Below are 25,219 nucleotides of genomic sequence, written 5' to 3'. Positions count from 1 at the left end.
GCCAACTAACCAAGACATTGCCCTAGAAGCCAGTTGATGTCTCTCAGTGACTACGCAAAGTGGGCAGTAACCAATGTGTCCCAACACTGAGGAAGGAATAGCACTCAAAGCTCGCTCTCTCTCTCTCTCTCTCTCTCTCTCTCTCTTCCAGGTTTTACTCAAAACGGATCTTTAATGTTTTTTAACTACCAAAAACTATGGTTTCTACATTATCCACAAAATGAAATAGACGACTAAATGAGCACAACAAGAGGACTTGTCAAAATCGCACGTGATTTGAGAATTTGATTTTAAGGCAAGCAATTGGACATTTATAGATCAACTCGCTCTCTTGGACATAAAGTCAAATACATCATCCATTCAGAACATATGTTGGTTTTAGTTGACCGCCTACCTGGAAAGTGCCCTCTATAGATGATGCCCTACCACATGCTAGCCTCTATAGATTGATAACAAATTTCCAGGTGCAAGAGAATGTCTTTATAGCACTTCAGATGCTTTTTCCAACTTGCCCCGTATAAAAAGCAAGTCACAAAACGCATAATCGGTGACAAGATTTATAAAAGCTCGTAAAAATAGTGTCTACTTGTGTCATGCAAGAGATAAGTTTGACTTGATGCAAACTCCATATAGCACGAGAGCACACCCCATTTGGTAAGAATTTAGGTGGCCGAATTTACCCACGATTGTTTGAGTTGGTAGCTCAGATTGAGTTGGTAGCTCAGATTATGATAGGAACTTAAAACCGTGCTTGCCTCTTTTGTTTAATCAATTAAATCATGGCCTTTCTGAGTTAACATATGCACATTCATGCAAGGGCAGAAGGCTACAACAAAAAGAGGGTCTACAGATAATCAATGAATGACGGAAACAGCGGGTGGAAATTAGAGAGGCCATCACCGCTTGAAAAATAAGAATGTGAACCAGGTCTACTGCTCTCTCATTAGTGGGTTGATGGGATTGGGAATGAAAACCGGAGACGCTATGCGAAGTCTGAACGAATCACATCTACTACTACACACCCTCGAAAGGGCACAGTCCAGCTCTCTCTTAAATGTGTTGATGATGATCCACCAAAGCTCTGGTAAAATGCTCTTGTATGTCTCAATCCCCCTGTTTGAAATTCCCTCACAAATCAATCTGGTATGTAATGCCCAAGCTCTGCCAAAATGCGCTGGTATGTATCAGTCCCCCCATTTGAAATTCCATCACAAATCAAGAATCGGATGAATGCCAAAACGTAAAATTAAGCCATCTGAAGCCTTCCAGCAGCCAAAATTTAATCCTACCCAATAATAAAGCCTTAGTCTCTACACCTGCCACAGGTCTAAAGCCATGGCTGAGTACATTTTGCAATCCCAACGTGCTCCAAGTCATCCACAACCTGAAAGTCCGGAAATTTAAAGAGCTGGCTTACATCAGCAGATCAGCAAACTGCCCAGTCTGGCAAGGGTGCCACAAATGACAAGGAAACATCGGTTATTGGGTGCCTAAATGACATGCTTTCTGCATGGAGAGCATGAATGCCGTAATTCATCCCTTTCCACACAAGAGGGCCTCCATACTTGACATCTCCCCGCAAGGGAAGGCCAAGAAACTGGCAATGTAAACGTATCTGATGTGTCCTTCCAGTTGAAGGATGAGCTCGGAGGAGCACCTCATCTCCAAACGCCGGCATATTTTTATATGATTGGTTCTTTTCTGCTACTAATCTCTCGCAAACGTTTTTGTCACAAGAGCAACCAGAGACCCTTTCCCCATTGACAGCCAAGACAGAAAACCTGGTGTTCATGTCCTTCACTACTGCATTGTCAGGTAATTTTCTACCTACATCTTCATAAGCATAAACACGCCACGCACCCCATCTTGAGCGGCCATGACCTGTTTCTACATATACTTCACTCCAGTTGGGGCGAGGCCCTATACAGAAGGCAATGTACGTCTTTTTGGCCTTTCTGCTCTGAAACATTCGAGTTAATTTGCCAGCTGCAATTTTACACTTGGTGACAATCATCACTCCAGAAGTATCTCGGTCCAAGCGGTTTGCCAAATGCAAATGCATTTTGGATTCGGTAGCTCCTGAAAGCAAAAAGACAAGATACATGAGATTTCTGCAGATAGACAGACAAACACCTTGAAAGTCTTCTCACAAGTTAATCATTACTCTTAAGAAAAATATGCAAAGCCACCCGTTCTGGTAGACAGCACATCGCAGTGCTGTCCCTAGAAGGAATAGAGTTGATTCCAAGCAGATTAACAAATCTTAGACAAAAGACAAATGTAAAGAGTACATGAATCAATCAGTTCTAATAGGAATTCCAAACCATAATCATACTAATTACAGTCAACTTTTTACGTACATATCATAAAGTCAATCCACAGAGTACTGTCAGCCTGTCAGCACCCCCAAAATCTTAGAGAGAGATCAGTTAAGTTTATTGCTATCTAGGCAATCTGTCACAAAGAAGTGGAGTGGCTCCCCTCTTGTGCAGCATGCACAGCACCAGATTCAACCCGCTGATTCGACATGCAATTTTGAAATTTACGGAGTTAAATCAAAAGCATCAAGGTAAAGCTCTAAAATCTGAGTATCTACTAAATCCTCCTCCTCCGTCCACTTTGCATCAAGAGCTGGATAATTCATGAACTTGACCAAACTATCCACGAGCCTTCTCAAACCGAAGAAGCACCCAATCAATCTCCTTCAGCTACAAGTCACGCGGATGCTTGTGTGCTGCCTTCTTCTGCCGTTCTTGAAACTTCTACAAAGCCTTCTTCACCTCATCACAAGCAACAATCTCCAGCTCCTGTACAAAATGATTTGCCTTACAAATCTCGTCCTTGGTGCATAATAGGCGGGACCTTTTTACCACCCACAACAGTCTCAAATGGGGCGTTCCCTTAGAAATGTGAACAATGTTGTTGTAAGCAAACTCTACCAATGACAACTACTTCCACTGAGTTTTTCTATCAAAAATATAGCACTTCAATAACTCTTAACACCATAGAGTTGGTTATTTTTTATTGTCCATCTGTTTGTGGATGAAACGACAAAGAGAATTTGAGCACATGAACCACATTCTCACACATTGCTCTCCAGATTAAACTGGTAAATCTAGGATCTGTGTCACGTCAGTAAATCGGTACAGCTGCCCGTTTTTTGTGTTGCATTTGACGCCGTTTTTCCATTGGAATCTCCATGGCGTTTTTGGGCCGCTGTATGTATAGTGGCCGAGTCAACAGGCTCGTGCTCTCTTCTATTCGGGGGTTGACCTGACATATCATCGCTTTATGATAATAGCCAGCTATCACATGGATTACGTACAACTATTGGTCAGATTTGTACCTCATCACACCAGTTACAGATAGAGATGGGTAGGTGGCAGATGAAGAGTCGAAGAATCGGATCTGCCAACTCTGTGAGAGGGAGCTAGAGATGGAGGAGCATTACATTTGCAAATGTACCATGTATTAGGATATTTGGGGGAGATACCACTCCTTATTTCAGGAGGTCTTTGGGCCCGAGATGTTTGGAGTTCTTACTCTTGGAGCTTCAAAGACATCGTGTCGGGTGCAGCGGAAGGGTTTAAGAATTTAGCTCGGATCTAGTACTCCGCACAAACACAAGGTTACTTTAGTTCACTTGAAAAGAGATACTGAACTAAACACAATGAAGAAGAGAGAGAAAAGAGAGACGACACGGTATGTCGGGTCCCAACCACCTGCAAGGGCCCCCTTGCTCTATTGCCAGAGCAAGTCCTTTCTTTACTTCTTGCACAAATGTTGTTACAATGATCCTAGGTGCTGAGATGTTGAGGGGTACTCAATGTTACTGATGTTGGGTACTATTGAGGTGCTGATGGTACTTGTTAGAGGTGCTTGTTACTGCGAGGCTAAGTGCTGAAAATGCAAAACACTAAGAATGTTGTTGGGGATCTGCCAACCCACCAGGCTATGGGCTAATCCGCTATCACCGGTGGCAGCGATAGGCTGAAAACTGAAAAACACTGATGTAGATGACGGCTGGAATTTGAAAATGCTGAGGTGTTGTCGCTGATCTGCACCCACAACAAGGCTAGGGCTGAGTTCTGAAAACGCTACTACTAGGGGCTGACAACGCTGAGGGCTGAGTTCCAAAAACGTTGGGGATGCTTGAGAGAAAACGTTGGAGATGTTGCGGTCTTGTGGGTACTACGGGTACTTGACTTCTTCTCCGGCTTCCTGTGCCTCTTCTCTAGCGCCAAGGGGCTGCTTATGTATGCGCTACAAGCTGGGTCGAGCAGTATGAGAAAATCAGCCCACAATTTCACGAGAAGCCAAAAGTCACTGTCACAAAATGATGATGATGTGGCAGTACTGCCCGGACACAAAAAATGACATGGCAGGACAGTACAACAGAAGAAAGTACGGGCAGTAGATGACATGGCAGACTGCACGGCAAGCTGACGTGGCAAACTGTACGGACTTCCCTGATTTGAGTTGACAAGCTGACGTGGCAGTAGTACAGATTTCCGTAATTTGTGCTACTTGCTTTTTGAATAGCTTTGACCAGTTGATTTTGGGATTGTTTGCTTTTGAGTTTATAAGCTTTTTAAGGCTCTGCTTTTGGTATCCCTTGTAAGAATAAAAGGACCCTTAGAGGCCTCACTCTTCAGAGCATCTGGACGCAGAGTCTAAGAGCAAAGGACTCCCTTCAAGAGTTATACTTTGCTCAAGCATTAATAAAATAAAGAAATATCGAAAGGGGCACCAGGTTTTGAGGCCAATACCTCTAGGCATGGAACTATGCCGGGCTGTGTCGACTTAAATTTAAAAGTTACTAATTTTCGTGTGTCGTGTCTGATTCCCGACTTGGGGTGCCCAAGTCTGTGACAATGGTATCAGAGCACGGCCGATTTCTCTTCTATCGGGAAATCTGATCCTCTTACCGCGACACACATGGATTCAACGACGAATCTCACAAGAATCAGACGAACCCTCTTGACATTTCTGAAACGGAAGGCGATACGGAAAATTTGAATGGATTAGCAAATCACGAATACGGGCCACCTCAGACTGTGTAGTATCAACTAATGGAAATGCAACATCAACAATAGGTTGATGAGTGCGCAAAGCAACTGCTCAAGTTTGCAAAGGATCCACAATATGCAAAAATTTTGACCCGGCACCCGATTGACGAAGTGCATACGCATTGGCAGCAAGCCATCGATACACCAATAAAACAAGCCCTCAAGAAACCTCCTGTTCCACGGATGCTTACTGAAGATGAACTCCAGAACATTGTCGAAAAACGAGTCAACCAAATTGGGGTCAAAGAAGAAGCAACGGAAGAAACATAACAAGGGAACTAACTTCCCTGGTTACTTGGGCCAAAAATCCTCTTTTGAGAATGCAAGAAAACAAAATAAGTGTGTACGCTTCAAAGGATTGTCCAATTCGTCCTCATCTTCTGCTAACAGCTCGGACAGCTCATCCTCTTCTAACTCGAGTGATGAGGACAAAAAGGGCAAGAAACGACGAAAGGATTATTAGTTTTATTCGAAAAGGAAGCACTTTCACAAAGCCAATTAGTATGATTTTCTCGACGACAAGGGCAAAAAGACCAAGGAATTCAAAGAGGGAGGACAAGTAGTAAAGTTTGAGTAATTTTCAAGGTTTTGAGATGCTCCCAAGGCTTTAGCCTTTATCCAAGAGTTTGATATAGCATTTTTTGAAGGCCGCTATACAGAGCACTCCAAGATTAGACGAGCAGCATCCTTTTTGACAGGCAATGCACACAAGGGACTGGGCAGGTGTAACAACGGCCCTGACTCGTGAGGGACGAGGACTCCGTTGAGAAAGAGGAGCCCTGCATCAACCGTCCTGGCCCGCTTAAGGATCCGGGGCAGGCGCTCCTCTACTGATTTAAGAAGATGTTGGAAGCTCATTCTCTTCTTTTGGGGTCGTGTGAACACGGCCCCCATCCCCTTCATCTCCTCCTCTATCTTATTGAGCATCTCGTAAGCCCATCCGGGCGGGCTATCCCACCTTTGATACTCATAACATTGTTCGCCTGGAAGCAGGTAGATCCAAGTATCCTTGAACCGATCGGCCAATAACGCCCCTATGTGGGCGTCTAGCTCAAGGTTCAACTCGGCCGTTTCTCTTCTCCCTTCGCCAGCCTGTTCTTCTACTCGCTTTTCAAGAATCCTCAATAGGTCAAGCTCCTTTTCCTTTTCAAAAGGGGGTCGCAAAGATAGTGAGCTTGAAAGAGGAGGGTCTCCTTTTGCATAGCCCGATTACACATCACCTACCCGTAAAGAGTGTTCCACCGGGTACTTTTAAGAATAGGCGCTCTAACCTCAGCTACGCAACCCTCTTGGGCGGGCAAGAGAGGACGCGGGAACACGCCTAACTCGGCAAGGGGGGTCCTCTTATATACCTCACACCCCTCTCCCAGGATGGTTATTCTCCCGCTGGAAAAATACTCTACACGGGCGCCTGCTGAACACAGACCGCCCTTCATAGGTTTCTCCCAGAGGGGAATCCCTCGCCCCAAAGATGAAGGCCACCTAAGGGAGTCTTTTCCTGTATAAAGGGACCGTCATCCCCAAGATAGTTTCTAATTGCGCACGCAACAAAGGGATTGTCCACATCTATGAGGCCGATTCCGTGAGAGAGCGAACCCACCTCCAGTCCTATAGATCCTCTGGGATGTGGAGCCCTTACTGCGCAATCTCCCACTAAATCTTACTCTGAGAACCCTCCGTTCTCTATCTGCTGGGAGACGCTTTTTTTCCCTTCTGGAAAAACAGGTGGCACCCACAGTTCAAAAGGTCACAGATCAACTCAAACTCTAAAAACGACAGGGGAATCGAGCATTGAGCCAATGAAGAGATGCGATCACGAGCAAAGAATTTTTAGTAGCCAATGAAGTAAAATTCAGGCCAGTGCTAGGAAAAAGCTCCACCTATTTGTGAGTCTCTTGGTGAAGGGGTGAGCCACAATGAAGCAGTACCTACATGGCTGAATTGCTGACCATTCAAGTGAAGGGATGCGAACTCATGCATGAAAGGGCACAATCCGATGAAGAGGCACACAAAGGGTCACCAGCAGAGGGTTTCCAAAAATTCACCGGGTACTCCACACACACATCTGTGTTTCTGTCCTATATTTATGTAATTGGAACAGAAAAATTCATGTTGCCTCATGATTGTTTGTGTGTGTGTACAACCTTTCTTTTGCTTCCATGCAACTCCAGGAGAGGGGAGGGAGAGAGTAGCGGCGAGGGTGAGAGGCTCACAACCTTCGGGTCTCGGGAAAGAAATTGCTCCGATACCACTGTAAGGAATCTAGGTACTAATCCTTAATTAAGTACTTAAACTCATGATTAAGACTTAAGAAACTTGAACTGAATTCAGAAACAAGACTCACAAGACTCTATCTTTGATTTATTGAAAATGTGATACAAGGGCTCCTTATATAGGAGACGAAGTGACACAAAGGAAAAGACACGTCTCCTGGTGAAGAGACGTGACTTTAGACGTAAAGACACATCCTTTCGGCGAAGAGCTGCAACCATTGGGCAAAGAGTCGCACCCGTAGAGCGAAGAGGAGTGACCAGTCATCGAAGGAGTGTGGCTTTTGGCGAAGAGGCACGTCTCTTGAGCGAAGGACCATGACCATCCAAGCGTAGGGATTCTCCTTGGCATGGCACTTAATACTGCAACATAGTCACAATCCTGACAAACACACAAAGATGGTGACGAAAATACAAGAGACCACCACGAATGAAAGACTCGCAAATACATACTGACTTTTCATGCGAACAAAAGATACTTCCTGAATGGATACTGTGGACCTCAACTCGAGAGCCGAGATCTGTCCAACGTGACTGAATGTATCTGCAATTGCGTTAGCTTTATTAAGAACATAATCAATCAATCAAATTGCTCACAAGACTGGAACCATCTAGGTTGACGGTCACTCCAAAATACAATAGGCAAAATTGAGGATTGGATGACCAATACTGACATTGAAATCTCTACCATACACAAAATGCTTCTCATGCTTTAGGGAATGAATGACAAAGAGAGGTTCCTTATCATGCAATAATTGATTCTTTTGTGAACTATGGGACTATGTACTAAGAGATGCTACTGGATTGTGTGTTTTGTCCCTTTCAAAACATGAGAGAGAGAGAGAGAGAGAGAGAGAGAGAGATTAATAACAAAGAAGAAATACTCTGCTCACAGTGAATAACCATGGGAAAGGCACATGAGAGAGAGAGAGAGAGGAGAGACTAAAAATTTCCTGAGAGAAAGCAGCTTGTTGAATTGTAAACAACACATCAAGGCACTCTTTCGTGGTGAGAGAGTCCATACCGGGAGCGAAGCTAGAGACCTCGAGAGGAGATTTCTGACTAACCTCTAGGCGGGCTCTCTCAACAAGAGAGAGACTAATCACATCATGCATACTGCCTGGGTCCAACAATATGACAACGCTGCCCCGTCATATGACCATAACATTTAATGAGAGACTCATCAATGGGAGGATCATGAGAAACTTGGGGCACACTCGTATTGTCATTTATTGCATTGACTAAAAAAGTGGTTAATGTGGATTCTTTAGATTCATTAGAGTCAAGCTTAGGACATGTTCTTTTTATGTGACTCTTAATGTGACAGTGAGAACAACAACCTTCCTTAGAATAAATGCTTTGCTCTTCCGACGTGATGTATCCCTTGTTCTGCTTTTTCATCTGGAGTGAGCTTAGGTTTAGCAATTTTGTTAGCTTTACCCTTAGGTTCATTTGGAGAGTTCTTTTCTAAGAGACTATTGGAAGATTGTTTAGAAGAGTTACCGTTCTTACCGTTCCGAGGGTTCTGTGAAGTCTGAGAGGTACTTATAGAAGTCTTGTTTTCCTTGGGCTTTCCCTTGTTGTGCTTCATCTCCTGTGCGAGAGCAATCGTTACCGCCTTGTTGAGATCGATTGGATCGAGCACCTCGACATCATACTTGATATACTCGTCCAATCCATAAAGAAACGCCTCTTTGCGCTCATCATCCGATTTGCATAATTGGGTGCCTAGCTGCAAAACATGATTAGAGAAAGACATAACTGGCATACCATTTTACTTGAGAGCGCACCAATCGTCCTTCAAACGTGCTAGGTACTGTGGTGGCATCAACCACGCCTGAGCTCGTCTTGGAAGTCGGCCCAATTGAAGGAAAAGGGGCGTGTCTTCGTCGGCTTCCTCTAGGTGCACGACCAAACTGTGCCTCTTGCCATGCGTGGTACCAATTTATGGCATCACCGGCAAGGTATATGGCTGCCGTCAAAACCTTGCTATTCCTAGTTGTCGCAAAATAAGCATTAAATTGATGCAAACAAGAATGAATAACTGTAGCATCCATCTTACCATCATACTTACTGAACGTGACCTTCTCTGTAACGGGATTGTTGGAGTCTGAATTACGGCTTGCGCCACTTGAAGAACCATCAACATCTTTGGCCGGCTCGGGTTTCGAGGAGAGGACATGTAGGACCAAGTTGTTCATGCGTTGTTCTCTCTGGGCCTCACGCTCTAACTCCAAGGCCGCTTTTCTTTCTTCATGTGCGTCGCGCTCGCGCTCAAAGGCCACTCTTCTTTCTTCGCGTGCGTCTCGCTCGCCCTCCAAGGCTACCATTTTGTCTTCGTATTCACGATCCAAGTCTTCCTTTCTCTTTCGGCCGCCAAGCGCGCTTGTTCCAGGTTGGCCTTTTTTTCTGCTTTTCTTGCTGCTTTTCTTTCTTCTCCTTCATCGCGCTCGCGTTCCGAGGCAGCGCGAGTCGCTTTTTGTCGTGCCATCATGTCCATCATCGACTTGACCAAAACCTCCATAGGATTTGGTACAACTCGTGGCGTAGATGGGGAACGGGAGGGTCCGAAAAACCTCCTTGGTGGTGAGATTCTTCTTCGCTACTCTCATGCCCATCACCTCCATGCGAAGTATCCATTCCGCTTCAAGTGATGACCATACACTGTGATCTTTGGTTCTTAAGTCCACAAGGAACTTGGGTTCTTGTGGGTCTTGGGTTCTTGAGGGTCTTGAGTTCTTGAGGGTCTGTGAGGTTCTTGGGGGTCTTGAGGTTCTTGAGTTCTTAAGGTTCTTCTTTCGCTTGTAATTTGTGTTAGAGAAGGACCTTCTCTTCACCCGAGTTCTGCTCTTTTCCGCGGGCGCACCCCTTGGCAGCCTTGCGCTCACACCAAGGTTGCTTTTTCCCACCTTACATCAATTGGCCGGCCGCTAAGTGCACGGTCCGCTCTCAATGAGTGAAAAGAGGCACAAGGGGAGGCTGGACAAGCCCTTCTTTCTTTGGTTACCTGTCACTCTTCAAAAACACGATTAGGAATCGATACGTCCAAGAGGTCTTGGGTTACGTGCGATTGCAACAAGCAAAAAAAAATGTGTGGTTCTTTCCTTGAGTGATACAGAACACTGCCAAAGCTGTGATACCAATGTAAGGTGCAGCGGAAGTGAATGTTGAACTTTGCTCAAGATGAGTGCTCCGAACTGTGCTCAAGGTTCCTTTTACTTACGAAAGGGAGAGCCTTCCGTTCCTTTAATGAGAGAGTGCAATGGACACAAACAAGGTGATGAACACTATGAATGAAGGTTGATGAGACTGAGAGAGAGAGAGAGAAGAATACGACACCAGAATGTTGTCAAACCCTCCTCCGAAGGCCCCATTGTCACGTGACACATCCCAACCCTATGTGTCTGTGGACAAGCTACACCACAGCAGGGTTCAGTCAGTTCAGTCAAGTCTAGGGTTAGCAGTGATCTGGCACTTTTGTGAGTCTATTCGTAGACCGTGCATGCCCAGTCACTTAGCATAGATGCATATGCTCCGGTTGCACACCGCAGAAGCATAAGCATTTCCATCAGATTCCATCAGAGTCAGTTTGGGAATTTTTCAAGTGACTTTATCCCATTTTCCCTATTTTTGACATTTTTCACTTATTTATTAAGTGACTTTTGTTGGGTAGTCAGTAGGGCAAATTGGGTAAGTTAATATATAAGCAAACCCAAGTTAGCACTCCACAGCAGAAGAGGCAGCAGGAGCACCTTGCTCAACAGGCAACTTCTCAGCAAGACCAACCCCCACGACTATTCTGGCGTTTTCTCCACAGAAGACCTAGCGTTTTTGCATCAGATCAGCCTTGGCGATTTGTGCACAGCAGATCAGCCCTGGCGTCATCACGACACAGCAGATCAGCCTAGCGTTTTTGCATTTGCAGAACCCCACCGACAGAAGGACCAATTTCAGCCCTTGGCGTTTTTGGATTTCAGCAGCAAATTAAGACCGGCATTATTCACCTAAAGTGTAGCAAATTCAACCCGTAAAGACCATCAGTTTTCAGCCATAAGAAACCTCATTTTTCAGCCAAGAAAACGCAGCCAAAACAGTCATTTTCAGCCACCGAAACAGTCCCGAAATTCAGCGATTAGAAGATCTCAGATTTCAGACATCATCGTCGTCGTCGTCGTCGTCGTCACCGTCGTCGTCATCGACATAGACCAAGTTGCATAGTCCATTGCATATTGCATACGCATTGCACACCTTTGTGCAATCAAAGAATAGACCACTCTCGCCGACGAGAGTGGGGCCTTCGGAGGAGGGTTTTACAACCTCTCGGTGTTGTATCTCTTCTCTCTCCTTCTCTCAGTCTCATTCACTTGCACGCACAATATCCACTCACTTTGTTCGTGATCATAGCACTCTCCATAAGACGGAAAGCTCTCTCTTTCCCTAAGAACTAAAAGGAACCTTGAGCAATAAGGATCACTAATCTTGAGAAAATACAACATTCATTCCGTTGCACCTAACATTGGTATCAGAGCTTTGGAAGTGTTCTGCATTACTCAAGGAAAGAACCACAAGAATTTTTTTTGCTTGTTGCGATCGCACGAACCCAAGTTTACTTGGGCGTGGCGATTCCTAATCGTGTTTTGTTGAAGAGTGACAGGAATCCCAAGAAAGAAGAGCTTGTCCAACCTCCCCTTGTGTCTCTTTTCACTCATTGAGAGCGGACCGTGCACTTAGCGGCCGGCCAATCGACGTGAGGTGGGAAAAAGCAACCTTGGTGTGAGCGCAAGGCCGCCAAGGGGTGCGCCCGCAGAAAAGGGTAGAACTCGGGTGAAGAGACGATCCTTCTCAACGCGATTTGCAAGCCAAAGAAAACCTCAAGAACCCCAAGAACTCAAGAACCTCAAGACCCTCAAGAACCCTAGATTCTCACGAATCAAGGACCTCAAGAACCCAAGTTCCTCGCGAACTTAAGAACCCAAGACCCCCAAGAACCCACAAGAACCCACGACTTCAGAATGGTCATCACTCGAAGCGGAATGGATACTTCGCTTGGAGGTGATGAGCATGAGAGAGACGAAGAAGAATTTTCCACACCAGGAGGTTTTTCCGACCCTCCCCCTTCACCATCTACGACAAAGATTGCACTAACTCCTATGGAGGAGTTGGAACAAGAAAGAGAAGCAGACAGAAAAGCCTACGAAGAAGACATGGCAGCCATCGAGCGTAAGTACCAAGAAAGAATGGCAGCCATAGCGCACGAGAGCAAAGCAAGACAAGCAGATTTTGATCGCGAGATCAAAGCACAAAAAGAAAAGAGCGACCAACACATGAAAAGAGTTATTGCGACTCTTTTCTATTGTGCAGACGCAGTTCGCACAAGATCAGGAAAAGGAGACTCTCTCAGTCTCTACTCCAAAGCATGACACACAAGATTTGCATGATTGTGTGAAGCATGATGATGATTTGATTGACAATGACTTGCATGATGATGTGAAGCACAATGATAAGCATGATGATTTGGATGCCAATGATTTGGATGACAATGACAAGCATGATGATTTGCATGATCAAGATGTGATTTCTCACAAGCATGATGATTTGCATGATCAAGATGTGATTTCTCACAAGCATGATGGGTTGCATAAAGACGATGTGATTGTTTCACAAGGATGATGTGTTAGTGGATGCTTTTTCTAGCGAAGCTAACCTAGTTGTAGATTCGATCAATCACGAAGATCTGATCTTGGCTTTCGAGTCGAGGTCCAAAGAACCCCCACAGGACGATTCGATCATTCAAGATGAACCTATCTTGGCTCTCGAGCCTTGGTCCAAAGAACCCTCACAAGAAGTATTATGTGTTCGCATGATTGATACGCACGCATTGTTCGAGTGTTTCATTCGTGACGGTTTCCTGTATTTTAGTCAGCATCGTTATGTGATCCCTTTTCCTAGGCATGACATATTGTATGTTGAGCACGATTCTCTCATGGATGAGCACGAATGTATGCGGATTGTGCATGAAAAGCTGAAAAGTTTGTATGTAAGGAAGTCACATTCCATGTCGCTTCCTTGGCACACAGTTTCTGAACGAGCACATGATAGTATGAGCACCAAACATGGGCATTTTCATTGGGATTTGCCACAGTTGATTGATTTCGATCACACAGAAAAGATTCGACCTCATTGTTTGCATGTGTTTGATGAACTGATTGCCACTCCGTCTTTATGTTCATCTACATTGCATACACAGTCTTTAGAGAAGCCAAGATTTTTTTCCTTCACTTTATATGGAATGGGTATGTTCATGGTTTTGTGTTGGAGATGGTTTCAGGAAATTTCAGCCATGGAGATTCTTGAAGACGGAAGAAGCACGACTCTAGACGAAGTTGAAGCAAGAAAGGAGATTCAGAAGACTTTGAGTCGCTTTCGGCGCGGCCCAAAGAAGCAAGCGTTGCAGACCTTTATGAAGTTCAAGTATCGCACAACCCACACATCAAAGTGGGCCGGCGAAGAGTCCCTTCCAGGATTCCGGATGCTATTAGCGATCTCCCTCGACGCCATACAGTTCGGTACCAGTACCTCACTTTGAAAAGGAGGGGATGTCACGTGACACATCCCAACCCTATGTGTCCGTGGACAAGCTACACCACAGCAGGGTTCAGTCAGTTCAGTCAAGTCTAGAGTAGCAGTGATCTGGCACTTTTGTGAGTCTATTCGTAGACCGTGCATGCCCAGTCACTTAGCATAGATGCATATCCTCCGGTTGCACACCGCAGAAGCATAAGCATTTCCATCAGAGTCAGTTTGGGAATTTTTCAAGTGACTTTATCCCATTTTCCCTATTTTTGACATTTTTCACTTATTTATTAAGTGACTTTTGTTGGGTAGTCAGTAGGGCAGTTTGGGTAAGTTAATATATAAGCAAACCCAAGTTAGCACTCCACAACAGAAGAGGCAGAAGGAGCACCTTGCTCAACAGGCAACTTCTCAGCAAGACCAACCCCCGCGACTACTCTGGCGTTTTCTCCACAGAAGACCTAGCCTTGGCGATTTGTGCACAGCAGATCAGCCCCGGTGTCATCACGACACAACAGATCAGCCTAGCGTTTTTGCATTTGCTGAACCCCAGCGACGGAAGGACCAATTTCAGCCCTTGGCGTTTTTGGATTTCAATAGCAAATTAAGACCGGCATTATTCACCTGAAGTGTAGCAAATTCAACCCGTAAAGACCATCAGTTTTCAGCCATAAGAAACCTCATTTTTCAGCCAAGAAAACGTAGCCAAAACAGTCATTTTCACAGTCCCGAAATTCAGCGATTGGAAGATCTCAGATTTCAGCCGTCGTCGTCATCGTCATCGTCATCGTCATCGTCATCGTCGTCGTCATCGGCATAGACCAAGTTGCATAGTCCATTGCATACGCATTGCACACCTTTGTGCAATCAAAGAATAGACCACTCTCGCCGACGAGAGTGGGGCCTTCGGAGGAGGGTTTTACAACCTCTCGGTATCGTATCTCTTCTCTCTCCTTCTCTCAGTCTCATTCACTTGCACGCACAATATCCACTCACTTTGTTCGTGATCATAGCACTCTCCATAAGACGGAAAGCTCTCTCTTTCCCTAAGAACTAAAAGGAACCTTGAGCAATAAGGATCACTAATCTTGAGAAAATACAACATTCATTCCGCTGCACCTAACACCCACTATCTATGGCGAGAGCGGTCTACTTATGATTGCACAAATCTCTACAATGCTTTGGACTTGCCGACGATGTCGACGACGATGAGGACGACGACGAGACGGGCTGAAATCTGAAAATGCTAAGGGCTAAAATCTGCAAATCTTTATCTGCTGAATTCTGACTATATGTCAGTGACGATCTCGATGGCGACGATGCAACAACGACACACTGAGAATGCAGATGCTGAAATCTGCGTTTTCTGGGCTGAAACTGTAAACTTCGCTGGATCTGACCGTGCAGCGAGGATCTGCTATGGAAAGTGAGATGTGCGAGGTTCGGGACTTCTTCTGCGGGTTCTAACTACTAAAAAGTGAAAACGCTGAGTCTAGGGCTGATTTTTTTTTCCCGAGAAAAAGATCCTTCTATTAGTTAATGAAACTGCCCATAGGGCTACAACCACCTCTTCAAGAGAGTGCTACAACAACCATGATGGGGAGACTCTCCCAATGAAAAACCAACATATGTACAATGGGGCTAAATCAAGAAATGGGGGGAGGGAAAAGCCACACAAATGGTCGGTAGTGCCATCGGAGTACACCCTAGACCATGGTGTAGAAAGGCCCAGGACACCATAGTCGAAGGAAATCCTCTCTGCGCTCCCGCATGCCGTCGGAGCTGCCTTGTAGTCTCTCGAGCTGTCCTCTGAGAGTGTGGATCAACTCTAGCCAAAGATCGCGAACAGTCTCTGCTGGTGGCACAGGGCGAGCCTCAAAGATGCAGAAGCAACGGGCCCGCCAGATGAACCAGAGTGTCAGGCCACTAATGAGCTGCCAACACTCCTCTCTCTCACTGCGCCACTCCTGTGGAGTAAGCTCTGTGGCAGGCTAGAGTGTAGGTCGCCCCTCCTGTATCACTATCATCCTGTTGGTGGAAGATAGCTCAAACTGAAGTGCTGGGCCCGTGAGGGTGGACCAAGCCGCTGCTCCCCAAGTGTACTGTCGAGCCGTGAAAAGAGCAAGCATCAGTCGAAGAACTCGAAGCCACACCTGCTGTGCCAAAGGACAGTCCCAAAGACAGTGACGCTGACTCTCCACAAGATGGTCACAAGCTGCACATGCGGCCGAGAGACCACTATGCACTAGCCAGCTCCCAATTGTTGTAGCTCTGTGTGCGACCAGCCACTGAAACAAGGTGACTCGCTCGGCTGTCTGAAGTCCCACAACCTCTCCCAGAAGGCTGCCAAGAACTCAGCTGTGAGACCCTCCTCCTGCCAATGAGGTGCTGCAGCGGGGCGGGCCTCTCTGTGCTGCTAGTATGTGACGTCCCAATCGAACAGTGTATGAAAGAACGGGACACCTGGGTGGTCTACGGAAGAGAAAGGGTCCCTCCAAAGCCACTCTCCAGGATCCCACTGTACTCGTGCCAGTGAACAGCACTCCCAAGCCCACAGTCTCCAGTGTCCAGTCTCAAGAGCTGCTGGGTTAGGATTGATGACACAAGTCCTCCCACAGATGCCCACCACTCGGATCCTCTGAAAACAACACTCTGTCACCTGCGGGACCTCTACTTCAACTCGCTGTAAGCGTCCCTCACCCTGTGCTCGAAGAAAAGGGATGGAATAGTCTCTGAGCAAGCCCGGACTGAGATGAGAACCTCCAGTCGTGTGAAGGCTCCCATCCACTTGGGTGCTACTGGCTCGAGAGGTGTGAGCCACTCAGCTGGAACTGCCTTTGAGATGTCCTGGCACATGCTCTGCACCCCTCTCATGCCTTGTAGCTGGAAACCCTGCACCTCCTTTGACAAGCCTGAAAACTCTAACCAGTCACTTAGAGGGCGCGCTGAACCCGCTGCCATGGGACCCCAGGAAACATGAGGCCGACTACCAACCAAGTGGCCTCTCTGAGTGCTAACCATGGGGTTCCAAACAAGGGGCTGTAGTAGGCGCTCCTCCGTGCAAGTAGGCTGTCGCTACTCCAGGCCTCGCCGCAAGTGCTCCCAAGATCGAAGCAAACTCACAGCGAAGCGGTCCTCCAGTCTCCTGCTCAAACCAACTCTACGCATCTCTGTGAAGATCCATCCGGTCGAAGGTCGCCAGGGGCCTCCAGCCTGAGGCACCCTAGCACGAAGCCGTTGTAGCAAGAACTCCTTCCAGGGCTCCTCACCTCGAAGAAGTCCTCTGACTATGAACTTCCCAAGAAGGGCTCTGCTCTGCTGTGCTGTGATGGGTCAATGATCCCAAGCCCTCCCTGTGAACAAGGAAGAGTGATGATCTGCCAAGCCACTTTGGCTTGGGCTATCTGAGTGTCATGTCCTGAAAGGAAGTTCCTGATCAGCCTCTCTACCTGGCTGATACAAGAACTCGAGAAGATCCAGCAAGAAGTGATGTACCACATAGTCGCCAACACCACCTGGTTGGCCACTACTACTCTGCCAGCCAAAGAAAGTCGTGCTGAGCTCCAGTGTAACAACTTCCTCCTGATAGACAGGAAGAGGGGAGCAATCTGTTGCGCTAAGTTTCAAATATGCAGGCAATGGAGTACCGAACTGCAGTCCCGGGGGGAATCCACCTAAAACCCTCTCCTGGCATCCAATCGGGCACAAGAGCACTACCAACCGAGAAAGCCACTCTCTTTCTCCAGTTGATCAGTGCGCCAGATGCACAACACAAGGTCTCCAGAGCCTGCTCACACCTGTGAAGGTTGGCCTCATGGCCATCTAAGTACAAGGTCGAGTCGTCGGCAAACTCGGCGTCCAAAAGCTCATCTCCCCGAATAGGGAGTGGTAAGCCCCGTAGACCAACCTGCTGCGACACCAAAAACCTACTCATTGCCTCCGCATAGAACAGAAGGAGGAAGGGGGCAAGAGGACAGCCCTATCTGACCGAACGTGTGAGCATGAAGCGATCACCTCTACCTCCTGCCAAAAGTACTTGACTGTGAGCCTGTCTGTACAAAGCTGACACCCTCTGATCCAAGCATCTGAGAAGCCCATCCTGCGTAGAGTACCCTCTAGAAAGTCCCAATCAACTCTGCCGTATGCGTTCTCAAAATCGAGAAGAAGAATCACCAGGTCCTCACCACGGAGCCGCACTAGGGCAGAAGCTTCCGAAAAAGTAAAGATGTTGTCAAGGATACTGCATTCCTTGACAAAACCTGCCTGAGTCCCATGTATAAGGCTCTCTAGAAGTGGTTGGATCCTCAAACTCAGAGCCTTGGCAAGAATTTTGTAGGTTGAGTTGAGGATGGTGATGGGACGCCACTGTCGAATCTCATCCAAGGAGCCACCCTCCTTGGGAATGAGGTAGATCAAGCCCTCACTCATCCTGTCAGGCATCACTCCTGTGTGCAAGATGTATTGAAAAGCACTATAGAGATCTGGGCCAAGCAAGTCCCAGTACTCCAAGAAAAAACTGGAAGTCAACCCATCCTCACCTGGACAGCTACCACGGGGGAGGGCACTAAGAGCCGTGTGCAGCTCCTCCAGCTGAAGTGGCAGCTCAAGCCTCTGACGCATCTCCTCAGTCACAAGGCAAGGCATCTGTGCCCACACGTGCTCCCTGCATGCATCCTGACGCTTTAACTGAGGCTCTGCAGACAGTAACTCACGGTAAAAGTCAGTAGCAACTGCACGCATATCCTCGGGCTCAGAAGCAACTGACACGTCGGGCCTCCTAAACTAACCTTGGCATGCGAATGTCGAGGTCCCACTGCCGCGAAGAAAGCACCAGTCACTCTATCGCCCACCTGTGTCCACTGAGATGCCTGTCGATGGAAAGCAAACTCATGTCGCCGCTCCTCTGTGCTAACAAGCTCCTGGGACGAGCCTACTGTAGCTGCTCCTCCAACCAAGGACTGTCTGGATGCTGCTCCTGCATCCTCTGCAACAAAGCAATGCCCCGTCTGAGACGCTCGCTGCAGCCCGACGAGCCAAAGACTCCTGGAGAAAGAAACGACTAATCTGAGCTAGTCCTGAAGCCACTCTGTCAGCAGGAGAATCCTGTCTGTCCAAGCTCTCTGTCCAGAGAGCCTCTACTCGCTCTCTGAGTGCAGAGTCCAACAAGACCCTCTCTGGGATGCGAAGCATCGTGCTCCCTCTCCTCTGCCTGTCTGCCACTGTGAGGATCAATGGTGCATGGTCCGAGAAGGAAGTCCCTGCCAAAATGCCAACTGTCCCTCCCAAGTCACTGAAATGGTCACTAGTGTAGAAGCGATCTATCCGCGATAGATTCACTCCTCCCGCTCTGCGGTCCGAACGAGAGAAGGCAAGGCTGTCTGGGGGCCTCACAAAACTAGAGTGCTTCCATACATCCGAGACCCTCAGAGTCATACAAAACCTCTCCCAAGCTGCCAACTCAACTCCATGCACAATAGCATGGCTACCACCAATCCTGTCAGAAGAGTCCTCCAACATGTTGAAGTCCCCCCCTATGCACCAGAGTTCTGTCTGCAGCAGAGACTCAACTATCTGTGACCAATACTCTGCTCGAGCACTCGCCACATTACACGCATAGATGTTCAGGAAGCCCACAAGGCAACCCTGAACCTGCATAGTAATCCACTAAGCCCTACCTGGCACAATAATCCCTCTGCCCACAATGGCCTGCTGCAAAGAATCCGCAATAGTCATACGTACCCCACCCTGGATGCCTCCAAGTCCAAAAGCAACTGACCAAAAAGTATTATATCGTCCACGCAAGAGTTGACCACAACGTCTAATGCGGCTCTCACAAAGATGGTGCTCCTGAAGCATAAGGAGATCAATCTCTCCTCCCACAAGGCAGCGATGAAGCTCCTGACGCAGTCGGCCCCGCTGACGCTGAAACTGGGGCCCACCGAGTCCCTGCACATTCCATGAGACGATTCTCATGGGGAGTGAGAGAGAACAGATGCTGCCGCAGCAGCTAAACGTGCTATCTTCGAGGCTGGCTTGGATGGGGAGTAATCCGCATCCGAGCGTCCTCTAGATAGGCATGACTACAACGAGTGTCTGGTCCAAGCCCAAGTAGATCGATCGTTCGCAAAAGCAACCTCCTCTGTCCAGGAGTCCTCATGAATGTGTACATAGAATGGCAAGCACTGCGTATCGGCAAATAAGTAGACCACAATGTGTCTACATCCTGCTGTATCTGGAGGGGTCACCGCAAACGTGGCCACTGGCCACAAAGTCTGAAGCATGTCTGTAACTCCTAGTTCTCCCATGTGGTGAGAGAACTCTAGGACCTGTGTGTGTAACCACCCCAACACTGAGTCGAGAGTCCACTCAATCTGGTCCCTGCCGCAAAGGGGAAACGAGAAGCCAACCGCTGAGTCCAAGGCCTCTATCCCCCTAACTGCAAGGAACAGAACATGGACCCTGAAGCAAGCTGCCTCATGGTCTGCTGATGGGTCGCCTAGAAAACGAGTGAAGTCGTAGTCAAAGAAGTCCCATTGGCGCCGCAAGTCGATGCTCGTTAGACCACGAGGGAGAGCTGCAAAAGGAGACGTCTGCACCTGTAGAGGGGGTTGCAAGAAAGGTTGTCCCTCTCGCACCAAGCGACTCGTGGCAAAGGCGCTGCCAAGAGATCTCCTAGCAGCCGGAGATGGCCCTGCCCCTTGGGTCGGCTGTGGAACTGGAGCGGGAGGGGGGGGGAGTAGGAGCAGGGGTAAGAGGTGGAGAGGAGGGGCGGGGGGGAGCGGCAGGGGTAGAGAGGCGGGGGGAGGAGGCGGCAGGAGCAGGAGGCGGGGGGAAGGATGATGAGGAGGGGGGAACTCTGGGGGGGGGAGGGGCTGTCGAGGGTGAAGCTGAGGTGGGGGCTGGAGCACGGACCTCATCCTGCTCAAGAGGAGAGAAACAGTTCCCCGTGGGAACCCACTGCTGCTAGGAAGGCGCTTGAGGACCAGTCTGAGTGCCAGGCTGTCTCTGTGGCCCCTATCGTCGTCAACCACGGACCTGCTGCCATCCCTCCTCCGCTGGAGCCCCAGGCTCGGAGGGAGGCTCTGCCTGTGTGCGTTGTGTCTCGACCTGTGGGCTGCTGGCCAGCCCTTGCAGGCTGGGACTGAATCTGTGGTGTAGGTCGAGGCCTCCTCCGTGGACAGGCCTTCGCAAGATGGCCCATCTGTCGACAAATGAAGCATTGGTTCAAGAGACCCGAATACTCCACGCTCTGTCTGAACCAACCCCCACTCACCCAAGACAGAAGAATGACCTTCGGGAGCGTGTGAGTGTCCCTAACCAAAACGTGAACTGAGGGAATGCCGGCCACCTTGGCAGCTACTGAGGCTGTCGTGCGAGGTGTCTCCAGGACAGTCCCAATCGCTTAGTCTATCCTAGACAAAAGTGGTAAGTACTTCCTCCGCAAACCAAGAAAGCAGACGGAGATGGGGATGTTTGCCTCCTCTACCAGAACATCCGAAGCAAGGTCAAAACCATGTCTCCATTGTCGAAAGTGGACTCGAGCTGCTCGGATGGTCAACGGACTCATGGCGATGACCTTGGACGCCATCTCAAAGGTCTCAAACTTGATCTGATAGTAGCCTCGTCCGAGTATCTGTACGTCCAAGATCTTGTCCACCTCTGCAAGTAGGCGCGCCTAGAGAAGGTCACGCAGCTCCCCTCTGTTGGGTCGGATACCAAGAATCTTGCAGATGACAGAAGTCGCCTGCAAGCGCTCTACCTCTGGGCTAGGCTCGCTTGCTCTATTGGTGAAAGAGCAAGTCGAACGGTGGGCTCAGCAGGGTCAGGCGAGGGGGCTTCGGTAGAGTCCCTCTGTGACGAGGCTGGAGCCTCCATATGTGTCTGCTGCTGAGTCGAAGAAGACGGGAAGGCCGCTCCCAGCAGGCCGTGGGGATAGCCTCCTGCGAGCAAAAAAACGGGGATGCGGGGGAGGGGAGGCAATGCAAAACGGGAGAAAAGGGGCGGGCGAGCGGGGCGGGGGTGGACTGAAGACGGATAAGCTATGGGCGGGCAGGGGCGGGCAGGGGGGGGGGAGAGGCAGCAGGCGGCGTCAGGCGGGGGTAGGCAACGGCAAGGGGGCAGTGGCGGTAGCAGCGGCAAGGGCTGCGGGCAGGAGCAACGAGGGAGGAGGAGACTGCACACACAGGGGACGGGCAGCACGGGCGAGGGCTGGGGTAGACAGTGCAGGGAGCAGGAGGGGGGAGATACGCGAAGGCGGGGGGGAAGGCGCAAGCAGCAGCGAGCCCACAAAGTAGAATCTTCAACAAAACCGGAACTTCTTCTGAGAGCTATTTTTCTTATTTTTGAGTCTAGGATTGATTTCGTCGTGAAGATCTGCAAAAACGCTGAGGTTGATTTGCTGTCGCGGGGGATCCGCTATCGCTAGGGCTGATCTGCTGTGTCTTGTGATCGCCGAGGTTGCTCTGCAATGCAAAAACGCTAAGGCTGATCTGGGAATGAAAACGCTAGGCTCTGCTATTGAGCAAGGTCCTACTGAGAAGGTGTCTGTTGAACCCGAGCTCTTACTGCCTCTTCTGTCAAAAAGTGCTAGCACTAGGTTTCTATTTATACAAACTTAGTAAATTTGCCCTACCTAGTTCCCAACAAAAGTCACTTAAAAATAATAAGTGAAAAATGTCAAAAATAGGGAAAATAGGTCTATGCACTGTAAAAATGCTCCTGATGGGTTCTGATGGAAATCTGATGATCATGTTGTGTGCAACCAGAGGATATGCATCTACTCTAAGTGTCTTGACATGCACGGTCTACGAACAGACTCACAAAAGTGTCAGATCACTTCCTATTCTAGACTGACTTGACTGAACTGAACCCTAGTCATGTTGTAGCTTGTCCACGGACACATAGGGTTGGATGTGTCACGTGACTCATACTTAAGATCAAACTGAGACTCAATAGATTGAATGTGTATTTGATTGATTGAATGAATGCCTTAAAACTAAGTACAACAAGTTCCTTATATAGGAGACAAAGAGATAAAAATGAAAAGACACGTCTCATGGTGAAGAGACATGACTTTAGACGCAAACACATCCTTTTGGCGAAGAGCTGCAACCATTGGACAAAGAGTCGCAACCATAGAGCGAAGGGGTGTGACCAGTCGTCGAAGGAGTGTGGCTTTTCACGAAGAGGCATGTCTCTTGAGTGAAGGGTCATGACCATCCAAGCGTAGGGGTTCTCGTTGGCATGGCACTTTGCATATCTGCAACTAGGAGTAGATGTACTATTGTAATATAGTCACAATCGTGACATTTCCTCCCGTTTAAAACGAGAGCCTCGATTAAGAAATGACTTCTGATGTTGATAGAATTTTGGAAAAGCATTGAATCTTCGAAAATCTTCAGTCTTTGAGTTATTTGAAATCTTTGTCTTGAACTTTCGCTTCTTGCAAAACCTTTTTGCTTTGACTGCTAAATCCCATGTCGTTGCATTATTCAAAGACTTTTTAAAGATAATCAAGTTGACTGGAACAAGAGGTTGATCTTCAAAATCCTTCATGCGATGTAAGACTTCTGGTTCAAAAAATTTCCGATAACTGACAAATATTGAAGAGGAAATCTTCGCAAGGCATTCTTCGAAGGGGTTAACTTCATCTTTGCTAATTATAGGAGAGGATTTTGGATTGAGACTGCAATCATCTTCCAATAATGAATCCCAAAATTCTTCAGAATCATCTTCGAAAACTGTCACTTCATGGCTTGCAATTGGCATATCATCATCCAACAAAGAATCAAAGAAAGCATAGTTGTCTTCAGACTCGAAATCTGCAACTATGTCCTTATCTTTGTTTGGAATGAAGTATCACTTGGAAAAACTTCTTGCTTGAAATCATCATTGTCTTCATCAATTGATTCAAGAGAAGTTAATGAACTCAAAGATTCATCAATAATAATTTATGCATCTGCATCAAAGATCATATTCGTTTCATAATCCACGGTATCATGTTGTTTGACTTGTACACGTGAGGCTTGAATCACTCGTTCCGCATGATAAAGCCCGTATAAATTCAGTTCACGTCCATCTTTGAATAAACTGATAGTTAGGTGCAGCGGAATGATTGTTTGCACTTTGCTCAAGATGAGTGCTCCGAAATGTGCTCAAGGTTCCTTTTAGTTCTTATGGAAGGGAGAGCCTTCTGTTCTTAATGGAAAGTGCTATGATCACAACAAAGTGAATGGACACTACGTGCAAGTGTATGAGACTGAGAAATAGAGAGAGAAGAGAGATACAACACCAGAGACGTAAAACCCTCCTCCGAAGGCCCCACTCTCGTCAGCGAGAGTGGTCTACTTATGATTGCACAAAGTGGTACAATGACGATGCAATGGACTGATGCAACTTGGGACTATGTCAGTGACGACGACGGGGATGATGACGACGACTTAAGGGCTGAAATCTGTGGTCTTCTATCTGCTGTCCATAAAAACGCTATGGCTGAAAATCTGGGACTGATTCGGGGTGGCTGAAAACTGCTGTTTTTGGCTGCGTTTTTGATGGCTGAAAATGGGGTTCTTCTGCAATCATCTAGGGCTGAATCGGCTGCTCTATTGAATGCTGAAAACGCTGAACCATCTGCTGCAAATGAGGCTGAAAATGGAAACGCTGGCAGATCTGGTAGCGTTAGTAAAAACGCTGGCTGGCTAGAACCGTGGCGATGATAGCAGGGCTGAAACGCCAGGCTAGGGGGACTGTGGGCGACACCAAAACGCTAGGCTTGATGTTTGGCGATGACGGCAAAGCTGAAAATGCCAAGTCTTGTGGGTGCTGAGGGGTTCTTGTTGAGAGAGAGGGAGTACCTACTGCCTGAGGGCCTGTTGTGCTCCTTGCTCATCTGCCAAAGAATGCTAGCTTTGGTTTGCTTATATATTTTCTTAGCAAAATTGCCCTACCTACTTTTGTTGGGAAGTCACTTAAATTAATAAGTGAAAAATGTCAAAAATAGGGAAAATAGGCTAAATGCACTGGAAAAATCCCCTAACTGATTCTAATGGATTCTGATGAGAATACTGATGATCATGTTGTGTGCAACCAGAGGATATGCATCTACACTAAGTGATTGGGCATGCACGGTCTACGAATAGACTCACAAAAGTGCCAGATCACTTCTAATCTAGACTGACTTGACAGACTGAACCCTGATCACCTGATCATGTTGTAGCTTGTCCACGGACACATAGGGTTGGATGTGTCACGTGACATTGATAGTATGTCCTCGAAAGCTAATAGTTGGATCGCACTGGAATAACCAAT

General features: G+C 47.6%; 1 protein-coding gene across 1 annotated transcript in view; it reads right to left on the bottom strand.

Annotated features, from left to right (window-relative positions):
* Window positions 1-734: 734 nt before the first annotated feature.
* The window catches only part of LOC147453063 (Pseudouridine synthase family protein), a 31,210-nt gene continuing 6,725 nt past the window's right edge, over window positions 735-25,219 (bottom strand). The window contains exon 2 of the mRNA XM_086518567.1: window positions 735-2,079. Within this exon, the coding sequence (XP_086374693.1) occupies window positions 1,427-2,079 (653 nt within the window). The 3' untranslated portion in view covers window positions 735-1,426. The remainder of the gene's footprint in view (window positions 2,080-25,219) is intronic.

This window comes from Adiantum capillus-veneris, chromosome 8, assembly GCF_014529385.1.
Source record: "Adiantum capillus-veneris isolate H3 chromosome 8, ASM1452938v2, whole genome shotgun sequence".
NCBI lineage: Eukaryota > Viridiplantae > Streptophyta > Polypodiopsida > Polypodiales > Pteridaceae > Adiantum > Adiantum capillus-veneris.
Note: the sequence above shows the minus strand (reverse complement) of the source record. Positions and strands in the feature narration are given on the sequence as shown.